At 39.6% G+C, this 14,481-nt stretch overlaps 1 protein-coding gene across 10 annotated transcripts in view; it reads left to right on the forward strand.

Moving 5' to 3' along the window:
* Positions 1-14,481, forward strand: part of ryr2a (ryanodine receptor 2a (cardiac)) — a 155,302-nt gene that overhangs the window by 57,802 nt on the left and 83,019 nt on the right. For all 10 annotated transcript variants that reach the window (XM_046378163.1, XM_046378170.1, XM_046378167.1 and 7 more), the window contains exons 6-19: positions 604-716; positions 1,571-1,670; positions 2,186-2,282; positions 3,785-3,859; positions 5,806-5,962; positions 7,049-7,213; positions 7,697-7,818; positions 9,279-9,462; positions 10,055-10,190; positions 10,472-10,567; positions 11,172-11,290; positions 11,986-12,119; positions 12,560-12,801; positions 13,019-13,211. In XM_046378163.1, the coding sequence (XP_046234119.1) occupies positions 604-716; positions 1,571-1,670; positions 2,186-2,282; positions 3,785-3,859; positions 5,806-5,962; positions 7,049-7,213; positions 7,697-7,818; positions 9,279-9,462; positions 10,055-10,190; positions 10,472-10,567; positions 11,172-11,290; positions 11,986-12,119; positions 12,560-12,801; positions 13,019-13,211 (1,933 nt within the window). The remainder of the gene's footprint in view (positions 1-603; positions 717-1,570; positions 1,671-2,185; positions 2,283-3,784; positions 3,860-5,805; positions 5,963-7,048; positions 7,214-7,696; positions 7,819-9,278; positions 9,463-10,054; positions 10,191-10,471; positions 10,568-11,171; positions 11,291-11,985; positions 12,120-12,559; positions 12,802-13,018; positions 13,212-14,481) is intronic.

Genomic DNA, 14,481 nt, shown 5'->3' on the forward strand with positions numbered 1-14,481 from the left:
TGTATTTTTAACCGCTATGAAGACATTTCATTAAAGGACACAGACTCGCATGGAGAAAGTTTGCTTCACTGAACTAAAAAAAAAAAAAAAAATCAAGCTGAGTTTTGGCTAAGGTTTGGATTAGCCTGATAACATTAGGTTTGAGTTGGCTTCATCCTGATCATCTCAAGCTATACTTTGTTTTTGTTTTGTCCATGTCATTGCTGGAATAAAACCCTGCACTGCTGTTGCCAGTGTTATGTCACTGTCACTGTTATGTGTTCTGTGTCTTTTGATACTGTCAATGAAACCCGACTCTTGACCTGCTGCTTCCCCACAGTGGTTTTCACTTTAGAACAAAGTCAGGACAATGAGCCTCTGCAAAGTATGTCTGCCCTGTTCTTGTTCTTGACCTGCTTCTGTAGAGATGTAAAATACAGTACAGGCAGAACAGCTGCAAGACAAATCTAGGCTACCAAAGTGGTACACTGTCCGAGGTGATACACTGTGTGATATTAGATGATGTTATGTGAGTCTGAGTCATGGACACATTTGTGGACGCATATCCTCTGAGCTGTTTGCTTTTTGTGTGTTTTCTTACATTGTGTGTGTGTGTGTGTGTAGGCGAGGCGTGCTGGTGGACCATCCATCCAGCATCAAAGCAGCGTTCAGAGGGAGAGAAGGTTAGAGTGGGAGATGATCTCATCCTGGTCAGCGTCTCCTCTGAAAGATATCTGGTCAGTGGCAGATGTGTGTGGGAACATGTGTGACGGACGGGGCTTTCTTTCTTTCTCTTTTTGTTTCTTTCTTACTTTCCATCTTCCTTCCTTCCTTCCTTCCTTCCTTCCTTCCTTCCGTTCCTATGTTTCTGTAAAGCGCTGTATGATGACCCTGATAAAGGCCACAACCCAAAAACGCCGGTCTCACAATGAAGTTGTTCTTAATACTACAAGTGTACTTTTGACACAGACAGATTTACCTCAGTATGACAGTTGTTAATAGTGATATATTAGAATAGAATAGAATGTCTTTATTGTCACTATACACATGTACAATGAGATTAAAAATTGGTTGATACTTTCAAAGCAACCCTCTAACTTCTTTCTGAGATTACACACATTTATCACAGCTTTGTAACATTAGTCCCAAGTGTAGGCTTAGTTTCAGAATCTGCAGTTTAGATACATATATGTACATATGTCTGCTTGTGCCTGGTTCCATATACTAGATTATGTTTACACAGTAATTTTACAAAGCTTAGCTGCATTTCCTTTCTTTGTAGCTTTCTCTCTGTTTGGTCATTTCTTTTTCCTGACTGTCCATCTTCTGATCATTCACTGTATAGAAGGTAAAACCATGGATGACTGTAAGCCCTGCTGGCCACATACTGACTGACCAATTGCATGGTCTGATGCACTGAGATCACTGTGCACTCTCTGATGTTCTTAATGGCCAGGCTGGACTGGCTTTCTGGATCTCTAAATACAGCACTCACATTCAGGATCATTTTTAGTGTTTTTCTGCATTCCATTCTAGTGTGTCACTAATTGTCCTCTTTAAAAAAGTGGCTCTTATGTGTCTCTCCGAGCAGCATCTGTCCTACGGTAATGGCAGCCTCCATGTCGATGCAGCTTTCCAGCAGACATTGTGGAGTGTGGCTCCCATCTGTTCTGGCAGTGAAGTAGCACAAGGTACACCTGTCTATGTTTCTTTGTTTTTCTTTCTTTTCTTCATTCTATCATTTTTTTTTTTTTTACATTTCTTACTTGCTGATTGTGTCATGCCTTTTACTCAGTCCGTTTCTACAGTATTTGTTGCTTCTTGTTTTTGGACAAATTTACTTATTATATTGAATTTAAATTTCTTGGACGCATTGGACACGTGTAATGGCATTCAGAAGACAACAGAAGAATATTATATGCAATTAGGACATTATATCAGGACTCTGTGTCATATTTGAACAGCTGGGTTTTGGAAGCGCTAATCCCTGTCATGCTTAATACCATAATTGCCCTGCTGCCCCCCTCCCACATCAGGTCCATAAAAACACTCAAATGAGTTTTAAAATTAGAAAAGTGTAGACAAGGTAGCATGTTTCCTAATTCTGGTGCTTTTATGCAAAGCCGACTGTGTACTTTTCTGTAGTATGATTCATATGCTGTCTGCCACCCTCTGCTCTGTCTGTCCTCCTCGCTCTTTTTTGCAGGTTTCCTGATAGGAGGGGACGTCCTGCGCCTCCTTCATGGTCACATGGATGAATGTCTGACTGTTCCCTCTGGGGAGCATGGAGATGAGCAGAGGAGGTAATGTGTACTCATAATTGGACTAAGTTGATGTATGTATTCAAGGTAGAAAGTTTAGTGACTATTTCATCTCATCTGGACATATATGAAGTAGCTTTAACCTACTGATCAGGCTACACACCCAATTTCAATTAAGAGTTTTTACATACAATTGAGAATCATTCAATACCAAAGTGTACAGAATAAAACAACATACTCATGATTTTACAATTCTAGAAGACCTGAGGGCAGCAACGAATGTTTTTAAAAGCAAATTCAAGACTTTTCTGTAAGTCTGGCTTTTAGCTGAATTTGATTTATTTATTTGTCTATTTATTTTTATTCATTTTAATCTGCTTTACTTTTAATACACTGACTTCTATCATTCCACTCTCTTTAGTATTTTATTGTTTTGTATTTTTTCTTTATCTTTGTTTCCTTTTAGTATCTCACTTTTTATTTCTGTTTTTACTAGCTCTGTTCCAGTATTTTAATACCCATTGCTATTCAATATTTTGTTTAGTATTACTTATTTATTTGTTTGTGTTATTGTATCCCTTATTATTCTGCATTTTAATATTTCTCTTGCATTTTTAAATTTTTAGATTATCCTATACCTCTGGTATTTCCTCATAGCATATCAGGATAGCATTTCCTCAGTTCTGTAAAACAAATGTACAGCCATGTACAAAATAAATAAGATGGTCCATTTTAATTTCAGAATGTCTTTTTCCAAAATAGATGTCACTTGTGTGTGTGTGTGTTTTTGTGTGTGTTTGTGTGTGTGAATCGGGACGTCTGTGTAGGGGAGTGCTGTTTTTATTGGGGTTTTTTATTGTGTAAAGCCTTTTGGGCTACATTACTGTTGTATGAAAGGATTTATTTGCTCTACAAGTTCGATTGATTGATTGATTGATTGAAATTTTGGTTGAGTGACATTGAAAGATCTCTGATCTGTTGTAAGATTTATCAGAGCATGAACACAACATAATCATGACCTGACCTAATACAGTGTCTTATGAAACCTGCCTCATTTGTCAGATAATGATACAGCACATCAATTACAGCGTGACAGTGTTCTCTGTTGTGTCTGTTAGATGTGTGGGTATTGTCTTTAAAAATCATTCAAATCAAATTCTCCATTTTAGACCAATAGACATACAGTATTCAGCTTCTTCAGTAAGGAATTAACCATGTCTGCAGGAAGGGAAAGTAGCAACTCCCATTACAGTCTGAGCTCTCTGCTGTGACTGAGACAAGGAGAACTATTAATAATTATAGGTTTAAGATGTTCCCAAAGGGAACAGCTATGTTGTTAAACAATGCCAATGAGAGTGAATGTGCTCTCCTGCTGAATGTCTGCTGAGATTTGCTACTGAGTCATCCAGGTAGTAATATACTGTATCTACTTGTACATCAAACGCAGTTGGAGTTGGTGTGGAAGAAGTGACTTCTAGAATGCACAATGTTTTGGAAAAGACTTCATTTGTTTGAAGGTGCGATTGTGACATTTTTACCCACAGGACAGTGCACTATGAGGGAGGAGCAGTGTCCAGTCATGCCAGGTCCCTGTGGAGGCTGGAGACGCTGCGTGTTGTGTGAGTACTATACACAAGCAACCAGAATATTCACAAATATACACTAGCAGAATGCGCTTCCACAGAGTCAGATAACCACATGCATAGTAAACACAAACAAACTAGTACTGTTTGTGCGGCTGGATCATCCTCACAGTGTAAAGAGTCTAGCAGGGATTGGCAGCACTATGGGCAGCAGTGGTAGAGCAGTAGCCCACCACAAGCTCATTGGCTTTGCTGACATTGAGCTTCAGGTGATTGAAGGTGACTGAGCGTTTCTTTCTCTTTTCCCTGTCGCCCCCACCCGCAGTACTAGGAAGATCAAGACTAAATGAGCAAATTTTTCTCGGCGGTGTTTTTTATTTTTGAATAAACATCTGAATAGACGTCTCTCTTTTTCTCCCTATCTATCTCTCAAAACAACTAATGTGTGTATGAGACACAGAGAGTGACAGAGAGAGGAGAAGAGAAGATGGTCTATTGCATGCAATACTCATAATGCTGCTTTATTACTGATTGACTTGTCTGCCCAAACCCATGACATTCACTTGCAAGCTGACCCAAATCCACCTCGACTTATTGGTCAACAGGCACCTCACTACAGAACCGACATGGTTGTAATCTGCAACTTGACGGGTTAGCAGAGGCATACAGCTTCAAGGCAGCGATTCTAGTTTATTATATTTTAGTAAGAAGACTGCCTGTTTTCTGAACTGGTCACATTTTAAAGGAAAAATTCAACATTTATATTTGTGTGATATAGATATTACGTCAGTGCCAGTAAGTGTAGAGGTTGGTTAGACTAGCTTAGCATAAGCTAATCATAATCGCTTTGTCTAAATAAATGAACTATTAAATTGATGTACTGTTGATGCTAGAGACAGACATTATTTTAACACTATATTTCATTTGAAAACCAGTTTTTGCTGGTTTATTTAAAAGTCATTGGTACCAACATGGGAATGTTGCCACAGACACCAGAATTCCAAACTATAGTGCAAAATACAGGTGATGTCTGGCAGGTTTAATCAGCACTGTGTGAACTCATTTTGCAAGGGTTTGAATGTAGCATACATTTTTACATTCTTTTTCATTCAGATGACCCAGTAAGCCTTGACATTCACCAAGTATTTGCAGTGGCAGTCTCTTGAATCTAATAGCCATTAAGAATGAGATCAATTTCACCTGTGTGTAATACTACACCAGATATCCAACCAGATCACTCACCGATGCATGCACACACACACTCACACACACACACACACACACACACTCACCCGTATCATGATATTTCATATCTTTGAAATAAACATCTTGCCTGTTGTTGCTTTGGTGCATCAGTACTGTGAACATCTGTGGCTTGTTTGCCCAAGACTATGTACTGAAGTAAATGAACATTAGCCTCGGGCTTCTGATTCAGGTTCAGCTGCATATTTTAAATGTTTATATTTTAACCCAATTCATAAATATAATTTACTGCATTATTTAACTGCATTAATTCTCCTTTGGTTACTTTTGGCATCAGAAAAAGGAATATACACAAGACTGACATAGCTATCATGAAATAAACCTACTATGACCAACATGTTGGCAAGTAGTAGCCTTTTTACACACCCAGCAGAAACAGAGCAACATGATCATCAATTGGAGTTGCGGGATTTGTGACAATTTGATGAAACACAAATGTATTTAGAACCATAAATACTGAAATAATAACAGTATTAAAACTGCATTTTGACATAGAGCCCCTCTGTAAGACTATGCCAAACTGTAGGCAGTGCATTTTGCTTCGTAAATTTGCAGTTGATCAGTCACTACAGTTACGGTTAGAGTTTCCTGGTTTGCCTTGTGCAGGGCAGCAAAATTGAGCGCTGGCAATGAGCATCAGTTTTAACATTTTTATTCAGATTTTTTTTCTGTCACTGTGTTTGTTTGGTATTTATGTGTCTGACTGTATCTGTGTCCAGGTGGAGTGGGAGCCATATCCGCTGGGGTCAGCCATTCAGACTAAGACATGTGACCACAGGGAAGTACCTCAGTCTGACAGAAGACAAATCTCTGCTGCTGATGGACAAAGAGAAAGCTGATGTCAAGTCCACAGCCTTCTGCTTCAGGTCTTCCAAGGTACCGAGTCAACACCATCCACAACATCATCTGTGAAGGATGTAATGTACATCTGTGCTATAACGTCATAATGAAGGGAAAATGTCTGCATTGACATGTTTTGACAGGCTCAGATGTCCAAATGGATTATCTCAGTACAATGCCTCGCAAGGCCAAGTGCAAGCAAACATGATTATAATAAAAGGTTGCATTGGGTTACAGTGTTGCTCTCTGTAACCACAAAGAATGGAGTCTGTGGAATGACCATAATGTATTTATGACTTCTTATTATCTGCCTGCTCTAAGCAGATTGACTCTCTTATCGATACAGTAGCAGCATACCTTACAGGATGATGATAAAATACAAAACAATGTGACTATACTGGAACATTAACAGTAAAACAATAAAGAACTAAAAGTAAAACCAAAACAGGTTACAACAAAGTTAAAAATGTGAAGAGGACCTTGTTTTTCAGTGGTGATTTGAAGGATGCTGCAGATGTGGCCATCTTGAGATTCTCAGGCTGAGGTCAGGTTGAGGTAAAGTTCCACTCACCCCTGGCAACAAGGCGGGCAGTTGGAACAGAAATGTGCTCTCTAATATGAGTTTTTGTCAGTGCACATGCATTCTGGATTAGTTGGAGGGTCTTTATGGACTTATTGGGGCAGGGAGTTGCAATAGTCTGGTCCGGAGGAAATAAATGTGTGGACTAGTTTTTCTGCATCTTTTTGAGACAGAACATGCTTAATTTTTGCAATGTTGCAAAGGTGAAAAAAGGCAGTTTTTGGAATTTGACTTATATGTGAGTTAAAGGACATATCCTGATCAGAAACAACTCCCAGATTATTTAAGGTAAGGCTGGACACCAAGGTTATGCCATCCAAGGTAGCTATATCATCAAATAATTTGTTTCCAAGGTGTTTAGGACCCAGCACAATAACAATAATAACAATTTTGTCCAGTTTAGGGGTAGAAAATTGCAAGTTATCCAGGTTTTTATGTCTTTAAGACATGCCTGAAGTTTGGTTAGCTGATTGTCTTCATCTGGTTTCATTGATACTAATTATTCGGTATTAAAAGTGTTTCTTCCTTTCTCTCTCTTTCAGGAAAAGTTGGACCCTGGTGTAAAGAAGGAGGTGGATGGGATGGGTGTTCCTGACATTAAGTATGGCGACTCTGTGTGCTACATCCAACATGTTGATACCTGCCTATGGCTCACCTACCAGACTGTTGATGCCAAGTGTGCACGCATGGGTGGAGTACAGAGAAAGGTACCTCACTGGTACCTCACTACCAAGGAGCTGATAAGATGTGACAACAAGAGTGACAGCAGATTAAGAAGTTAACACAATAAAGGTTTCAGTGCTTTATAAGCAGTGTACTCTGTTTTACCTATTCTGTGGTAAAGAAATGAGCTAACAGCTAATAAACCCACACCTGGTAAATGTAGTGTTTATTCATGAAAACTCATTTCACATAGTCTGCAAGTTTTAAGAAAACCACCTTTAATAACTACATTAGTTCTGTTATTACAAAATAAATGCCATAAATCTCAACATAAAAAATTAAACCAACACTCAAAAACAAGTATTCTGGTTAATTAACACATATTGGTAACTATTTCACTTCAGCCACAAGGGTCTTAGTATACACTCTGGTTGCCTCCTTGTCATGGTCCCATTTTTTGACTGAAAATGCTGTAATTGTTTATTTTTATAGGTCAGTGGTTTTCAATAGCCGATTTCCTTTTTCAGGCCATCATGCACCACGAGGGTCACATGGATGACGGGCTGACCCTTTCTCGGTCACAACACGAAGAGAGTCGCACTGCTAGAGTGATCCGCAGCACTGTGTTTCTGTTCAACCTATTCATCAGGTAGATTATTGTGCACACACGCTTAGACATGTAGTACACACAACAATGAAGGAAGGAAATCCAGAAGAAAAGTATGGTCATAAGACTAGCAAAATTGAATGCTGGCAGCAGCCTAATAATCTGTAAAGTTAAAATGACATAGGTTTAATAGAGGTTTATTGCAGCAGATAGTCATGCACTTTCACAGTGTATCCTGCCGGAACTTCAACTTGAAAATTTTTGGAAATCAACAGGAAATATAATGAAACCTGCCAAAACAGCTGGCTATATTAAAAACTGCAGGAATTCCCCTTACATATTTCCTCACTCAGTTCTATGTTGCATTTACTAGCCTGCAAGTTAATATCGCTCAACCAGTCACCTGCTGTGGTTCACAATTCATACTAATGCATTGAAACACAAAGAGATTTTTCAGCATCATGGTGAAGACATAAAATGTAAATTCTCAGCTTTGAGTAGCAGCATGTATTATGACTAATGAATCATTAATTAGCAGAAGTTCTGTAAAACCACCCTAAGTAACACCAGCACTGAGCTAAACTATGATAAAATTAGGCGTGAGCTCTCACCACTGACACCAGATAGCACCATAGTTGTGAAACTTGAAAAGAACATTACGTCCTTGATATGACATCACATTGCAGATGAAAAATCTGTCTATAATATAAACATCCAATGAGAAGTCCAACATGCCCATTCATTTTTTTCGTGCTGTTAACTTGACATGATAATTAGCAGATTAATTAGTGCATAATCTTGAGATACAGTCTCAAACCTTCTTTTTGTATCTTGTGACAAGAAAATTTGTTTTCTTGTGATAGCAAGAAACAATTACTTATGTTTTCGCAAGAAAAACGGTTTAGATTTGAAGGTATGTAACAGAGTCTCTGTGTCTCAGACAGTCCATCTCAGAAAAAAACTGCAGAGGAAACAAGAGAGAAATATTTGGCTAAGAGCTGCAGTGGCAAATATTACTCACTGAAAAATGCACCCTATACACACATCTGTATTTTTTTAAAAGGCTCACTCCCATCTTTTGGTTTATTTACAAGCCATTAGGACTGATGTAGCTCTGTCTTAAAGCACATTAGTTTGGACTTGGGAATCATCACAGACATACATCAAACCAGTGGAGTGCAGCAGAGAAGTGCCCATAAACAATCCACTAAAACTGACAAGCTTGTCACAACCAACAAGCTCAGCATAAACGCAGTAAGAGCCAGCAGCCTGAAAGCATTGTAATTCAGAACAAAAAGGCACTGCAGAAACAAAATGATATATTATTCAGTCAGCTGCACATAACATAGACATTGACTAGCATAGCCTTTGTATGGAAATCAGCTTGCAACAAAAGGTCAGGCACTAAATAACAGCACTACAGCAGTGATCAGAAGTGTAACAATCAAAACTTTATCCACATTATAAAGACACTGATTGACGTTCTCTATGGTTCGCTCTAGGGGCCTGGACACGCTAAGGAAAAAGGGGAAGAGCTCCACTCTAGATCTACCAATAGACTCAGTTAGTTTGAGTCTGCAAGATCTGATTGGCTACTTCCAGCCGCCTGGAGACCACCTGGAACATGAAGACAAGCAGAACCGGCTAAGAGCGCTGAAAAACAGGCAGAACCTCTTTCAGGAAGAGGTACGAATGTGTGTTTGTGTCTTGTTTACATGGTCGTGATTATGAAGTTGGATTTTACTGTCACTGGTTAAGTGAGGTATGTATGGTACCAACAACGCGGTTACCTGACAATATGCTAAGAATGGAGTTTATATATTTGACACCAAGTACATCATGTGGTAAACACCAAGACACCAAAACTACTTTGTGAGGTTTAGGAATAGATCATGGTTTGGGCTAAAATGAGGTACATTAAGTATGTTCTGAGACACGGACACAACCATAACTTGCTTAAGTACTTGTGCCACAAGAGTTCACTCTTGCGTTGAAGTATTCTGTGGATATGATAAATTGTAGGCGTATAATTTTTTCCTCCATAGCACCTTTTTTCACAGTTTTGTTACCTTCGTGTGTACATACAGGGATACTCTTTGCAGTTTAAATAATAAAGGGCTGTTCACATATCCAAACCTCCTTTATCTGCAGCTGGACCTTTACAGTGTTAACAGTTCATATCCACTATGCACTGCACTTTGTTTTCCACTTCATATGATTACAATTATGTGAATCCGTCTGAACAAAGCAGTAAAACCAACAACCTGCGTGTCTACAGGGTATGATCAGCCTGGTACTGGAGTGTATTGATCGCCTTCACGTCTACAACAGTGCAGCTCATTTTGCTGAAGCAGTAGGAAGGGAGGCAGGAGAGGCCTGGAGCTCCATCCTCAACTCCCTGTACCAGCTACTGGGTATACATATACATCCATACACACCACTTGCACACCCAGAAATGATATGAACATGTGTTGTTGTTGTTTTTTTTCATGTTTACAAAAAATCATACAGTAAAATTAAATAATCACATCATTTGCAGAGATGAAAATGTACTCAGTGGAAAGATTAGGTTCAAATAAAAAAAAGCTTAAAACAGATGGAAATAGTTTTACCATTATCACATAATAGCAGCCCACGTTGTCATGTCTGTCCTCACTTGTCCCTTATCTGGTCCTGTCTCCTGTCCTCCTCCTAGCTGCACTGATCAGAGGAAATAGGAAGAACTGTGCTCAGTTTTCTGGTTCGTTGGACTGGCTGATTAGCAGACTGGAGAGACTGGAGGCCTCCTCTGGTAGGTCAGCTTCCTTGTAATGAGATGACCATATTATATGGCACATATAGATGTAATGTTGAATTCAGACAATCCAGGTTCTGTTTTTTAACTGCAGATGAAAGAAATGTGGGAATTTATTCAGAATAATCTTGAATATTTTAAAGAAACCAAATGCAAATAAATTGTTTATTGATGAGCTGAGTACTTTTATTTCTTAGTGAAACCTGCCATGCTATTTGACTTTGACCTTGCTACTCATGCCTAGTGTGGCCACAGCAACACTTACTCAGTGGTTTAAGGTAGCCAGTTACACTACAAGCTATTCAGAATTTTTTTTGCTAGTGTGCTGAGGCTCCTTCACATCAAGAAATACCTATTGTTAATAACATTACACAGAATTAATCTGATTGCCTGACTTAACGCTTCACTGCAGTTTATGTTGCGGAGGTACTTTTAACCCTGAAATGCTGTTAGGGAAAATTCTGAAGGGTCCTAAAGTTGGAACTGATACATGCCTTAAGTTCCTCTTGACCAGTTGGGAGCTACTTTTAGCCTTAGGATGATCTTCAAATAGAGTTTGAATTTTGTAGTCATTCTTACTGAAGATGTTTTATATTTCTAGGTATACTAGAGGTGCTTCACTGTGTGCTGGTGGAGAGTCCTGAAGCACTGAACATAATCAAAGAGGGACACATCAAGTCTATTATATCCCTGCTGGACAAGCATGGACGCAACCACAAGGTATTCTTACAGATATACGGGATATACACAACAGATCATCAAAAAAATCATTTTTTGTAAGTCCAAGTCAAGCCTATCATGGTTTGACTTGGGCTCTATCATCAACAGAATACCATCCAGCGTGATTAGAGCAATGCATAGCTCTATGTAAGAAATTTAAAGCATGTGCTGTATTATCATCACTCCTTTTTCTCCTAAAGGAGTGAAAGACAACATCCTCTTCCACAGAGTGTGCTGTATCCCATCGCCGTGTTTCCACAGAAGCACAGAACGGTCAAACACTGGCTCTAGAGAAGGCCTTTTTCCCGTTTTTGTGTTTTTAGCAGCCACTGTTGGGAAGGGTGAGATGAGGGGGTCTTCATTTGTTTGCAGCCAGCAAGCCACACTGCTAGATGCCACTAATTCCTACACATTGAATCGTCAATGCAGAAAAACAGTGTGAAAAGGCTTCCAGGAATCTGTGGGCACAGCCTGAGACCTCTGGGAGTACCGTGCTGGATGAGCAAGCCTGACAAAGCAGTGATTTAGAAATTTTACAAATCGTCTTTGTTTTACTGAGAAGGACAAGATAACCAAAAACTATTTCTCAAGGCAGAGAAAACCCCTTTTGGCATAGAGCTGTAGCTTGTCCAATTGAATCAATCCACAATCAGCCTGTGTGTGTACTTTACTGACATATTTTCTGTGCTTTTTAGGTTCTGGATGTGTTATGTTCGCTGTGTGTGTGCCACGGCGTGGCTGTGCGCTCCAACCAGCACCTGATCTGTGACAACCTTCTGCCAGGAAGAGATCTGTTACTGCAGACCCGCCTGATCAACCACGTAAGCAGGTATACACACGCACACACACACACACACATGCACAGATTTGTGTTTCCGTCACTTTTGGGAACGTTACATAGACTTACATGCATTTCCTGGATGCTTAACCACCACCTAATCACAACAATAAACCTTAGAAGGTTTATAAGCCTTATCTTAACCTAACCCTAACCTCAGCCTAACCTTAAAGCAAGTCTTCACCTTAACATTTAATGATTTACATTGTGGGGACTTGTGTTTTGTAAGGCAGGTCCTCACAATGTGACATTTTTGTTCCCATACTTACAGGCATACACATACACACACATATGCGTTTGATGCAATATGTGGTGTTTATAGCATTGAAAAATTACATATAAAAAAGTGACCAAAACTAAACGATTTGTCGGTTTTCATTTTAACCCAACAGAAGATTATTTTCATTATTGACAGTCTCTTCTCCCAACAGCATGCGTCCCAACATCTTCCTGGGAGTCAGTGACGGCTCTGCTCAGTACAGGAAATGGTACTATGAGTTAATCGTGGATCAGGCACTGCCTTTTGTCACAGCAGAGGCCACTCACCTCAGGGTGGGCTGGGCCAACACCAGCGGCTATGCACCCTACCCCAGCGGGGGGGAGGGGTGGGGGGGCAATGGGGTGGGTGATGACCTTTACTCCTACGGCTTTGACGGACTCCATCTTTGGTCAGGTGAGGTGTGTGTGTGTGTGTGTCTAGAGAAGTGATAGTAGTGTAATTAGGTATGGCACTATGGTACTTAAACTTCAATATAATAACCAGCTAAATGATATCCGTACATCTTTCTGCAATCAGTAAGTCAGGGCACATTCTCAAATAATAAGACAAAAAGGATGAACTCTTGACATGGTGCAGAGTTAAAGTTGAGCTCTGTGTCCTCACTGTGCAGGCTGCATTGCACGGACTGTTAACTCACCCAATCAGCATCTTCTGAGAGCAGAGGATGTGGTGAGCTGCTGCCTGGACCTCAGTGTGCCCAGTATCTCATTCAGGATCAACGGCCAGCCGGTTCAGGGCATGTTTGAAAACTTCAACTCTGATGGCCTTTTCTTCCCCGTGGCCAGCTTCTCTGCCGGAGTCAAGTCAGTGCTTCGCCGGGAACAGTACACACAAAATGAGAATTCAATTGCTGTCTGTACCCCTGCATTATCAGACAAAGAAATAACTGTAAAAGTCTCAAATGGTGGTAAACATTGGACAACAGAGAGTCTCCTTTTGCAATATAAAGCCAAAAAAGTCTATGGTGCTCTTGTATTTTTGTAGTCCAAGTTACATTATGTGGTAATAATACGCCACAGGTTCTGACTGATTGACTAGATGTAAAAAATAATTTTTAACAAAAAATGCACAGGATGTGATTTTCCTCTGCCTACAGCAGGATAACGCCACCTTGTATGATGATTTGAATATGTACTTTCTGTACATACTCAAATTAACATGAACACCCGGTTTAAAGAAAGATTACTCGGGTCAGATGCTGTGTGGAACTGTAGATTCATGGCTAAAACTGTGTGTGCACAAAGACAGATTTGCATTTGCATTCTTTTCATCAGATTCATAAAATGGTGTGTAGGCCTGATTCACTGTTGAGACGGGCACACCTGCACAAGCTTCGTTTCCACTGGCACAATTATCCATAAATAGCCTTTTTACAAGCCTTTAAACATCTGTTTGCATATTGATATTTGTGCCTGCTTCACTGCTTATTACACCTGAGAAGAACAGCAAAGAAGGCAATGCTACTTAATCAACTGTTTCATCACTGAGGAACAGCATCAGAACAGCTGTCTTTACATGTGACTGTGGCCATTTAGAGTGCCAGTACCACTAATTCATGATGTAGCCTACCTTTAAACCGTTGTCGTTCTGATATCTGACTCATTATTTTTGAATCAAGGATCAAGGAACTTTTATTGTCATTCCAGCTCACATTTACATGCTTATGGTATGAAATTAGGACAAAAATAGATTATATAGGCTAAGGACAAATACAATATAAAAAACTAAACATTCAGAGAAAAAGCTAGTTTTAGCATGTGCAGCATAAATATGCATGTGCGAGTGTGTGCTAGTGTGAGGTAGTCCAGGAAAGAAGTCTGTATGTCGGAAGGATGATCAATTAATCTGTAGAACTCATTGAAACAGACTTTGAAATTCAGGATCAAGGGATGTATTGCAAATAAAAGAAGAGTTGGGGCAACTGGACTTCAGCTTAAAATTGGACTTCGCTTTTAAACTGAAGTCCAGTTGCCCCAACTTAAGCTCTTCAAGATGACATGGATGACTGAGAATCTACACAGATTATAAGAATATTAAAATTCAGAAAAAATGGATGAACAACATAACCTTACC

Source organism: Scatophagus argus, chromosome 21 (genome assembly GCF_020382885.2).
Source record: "Scatophagus argus isolate fScaArg1 chromosome 21, fScaArg1.pri, whole genome shotgun sequence".
NCBI classification, from domain to species: Eukaryota; Metazoa; Chordata; class Actinopteri; family Scatophagidae; genus Scatophagus; species Scatophagus argus.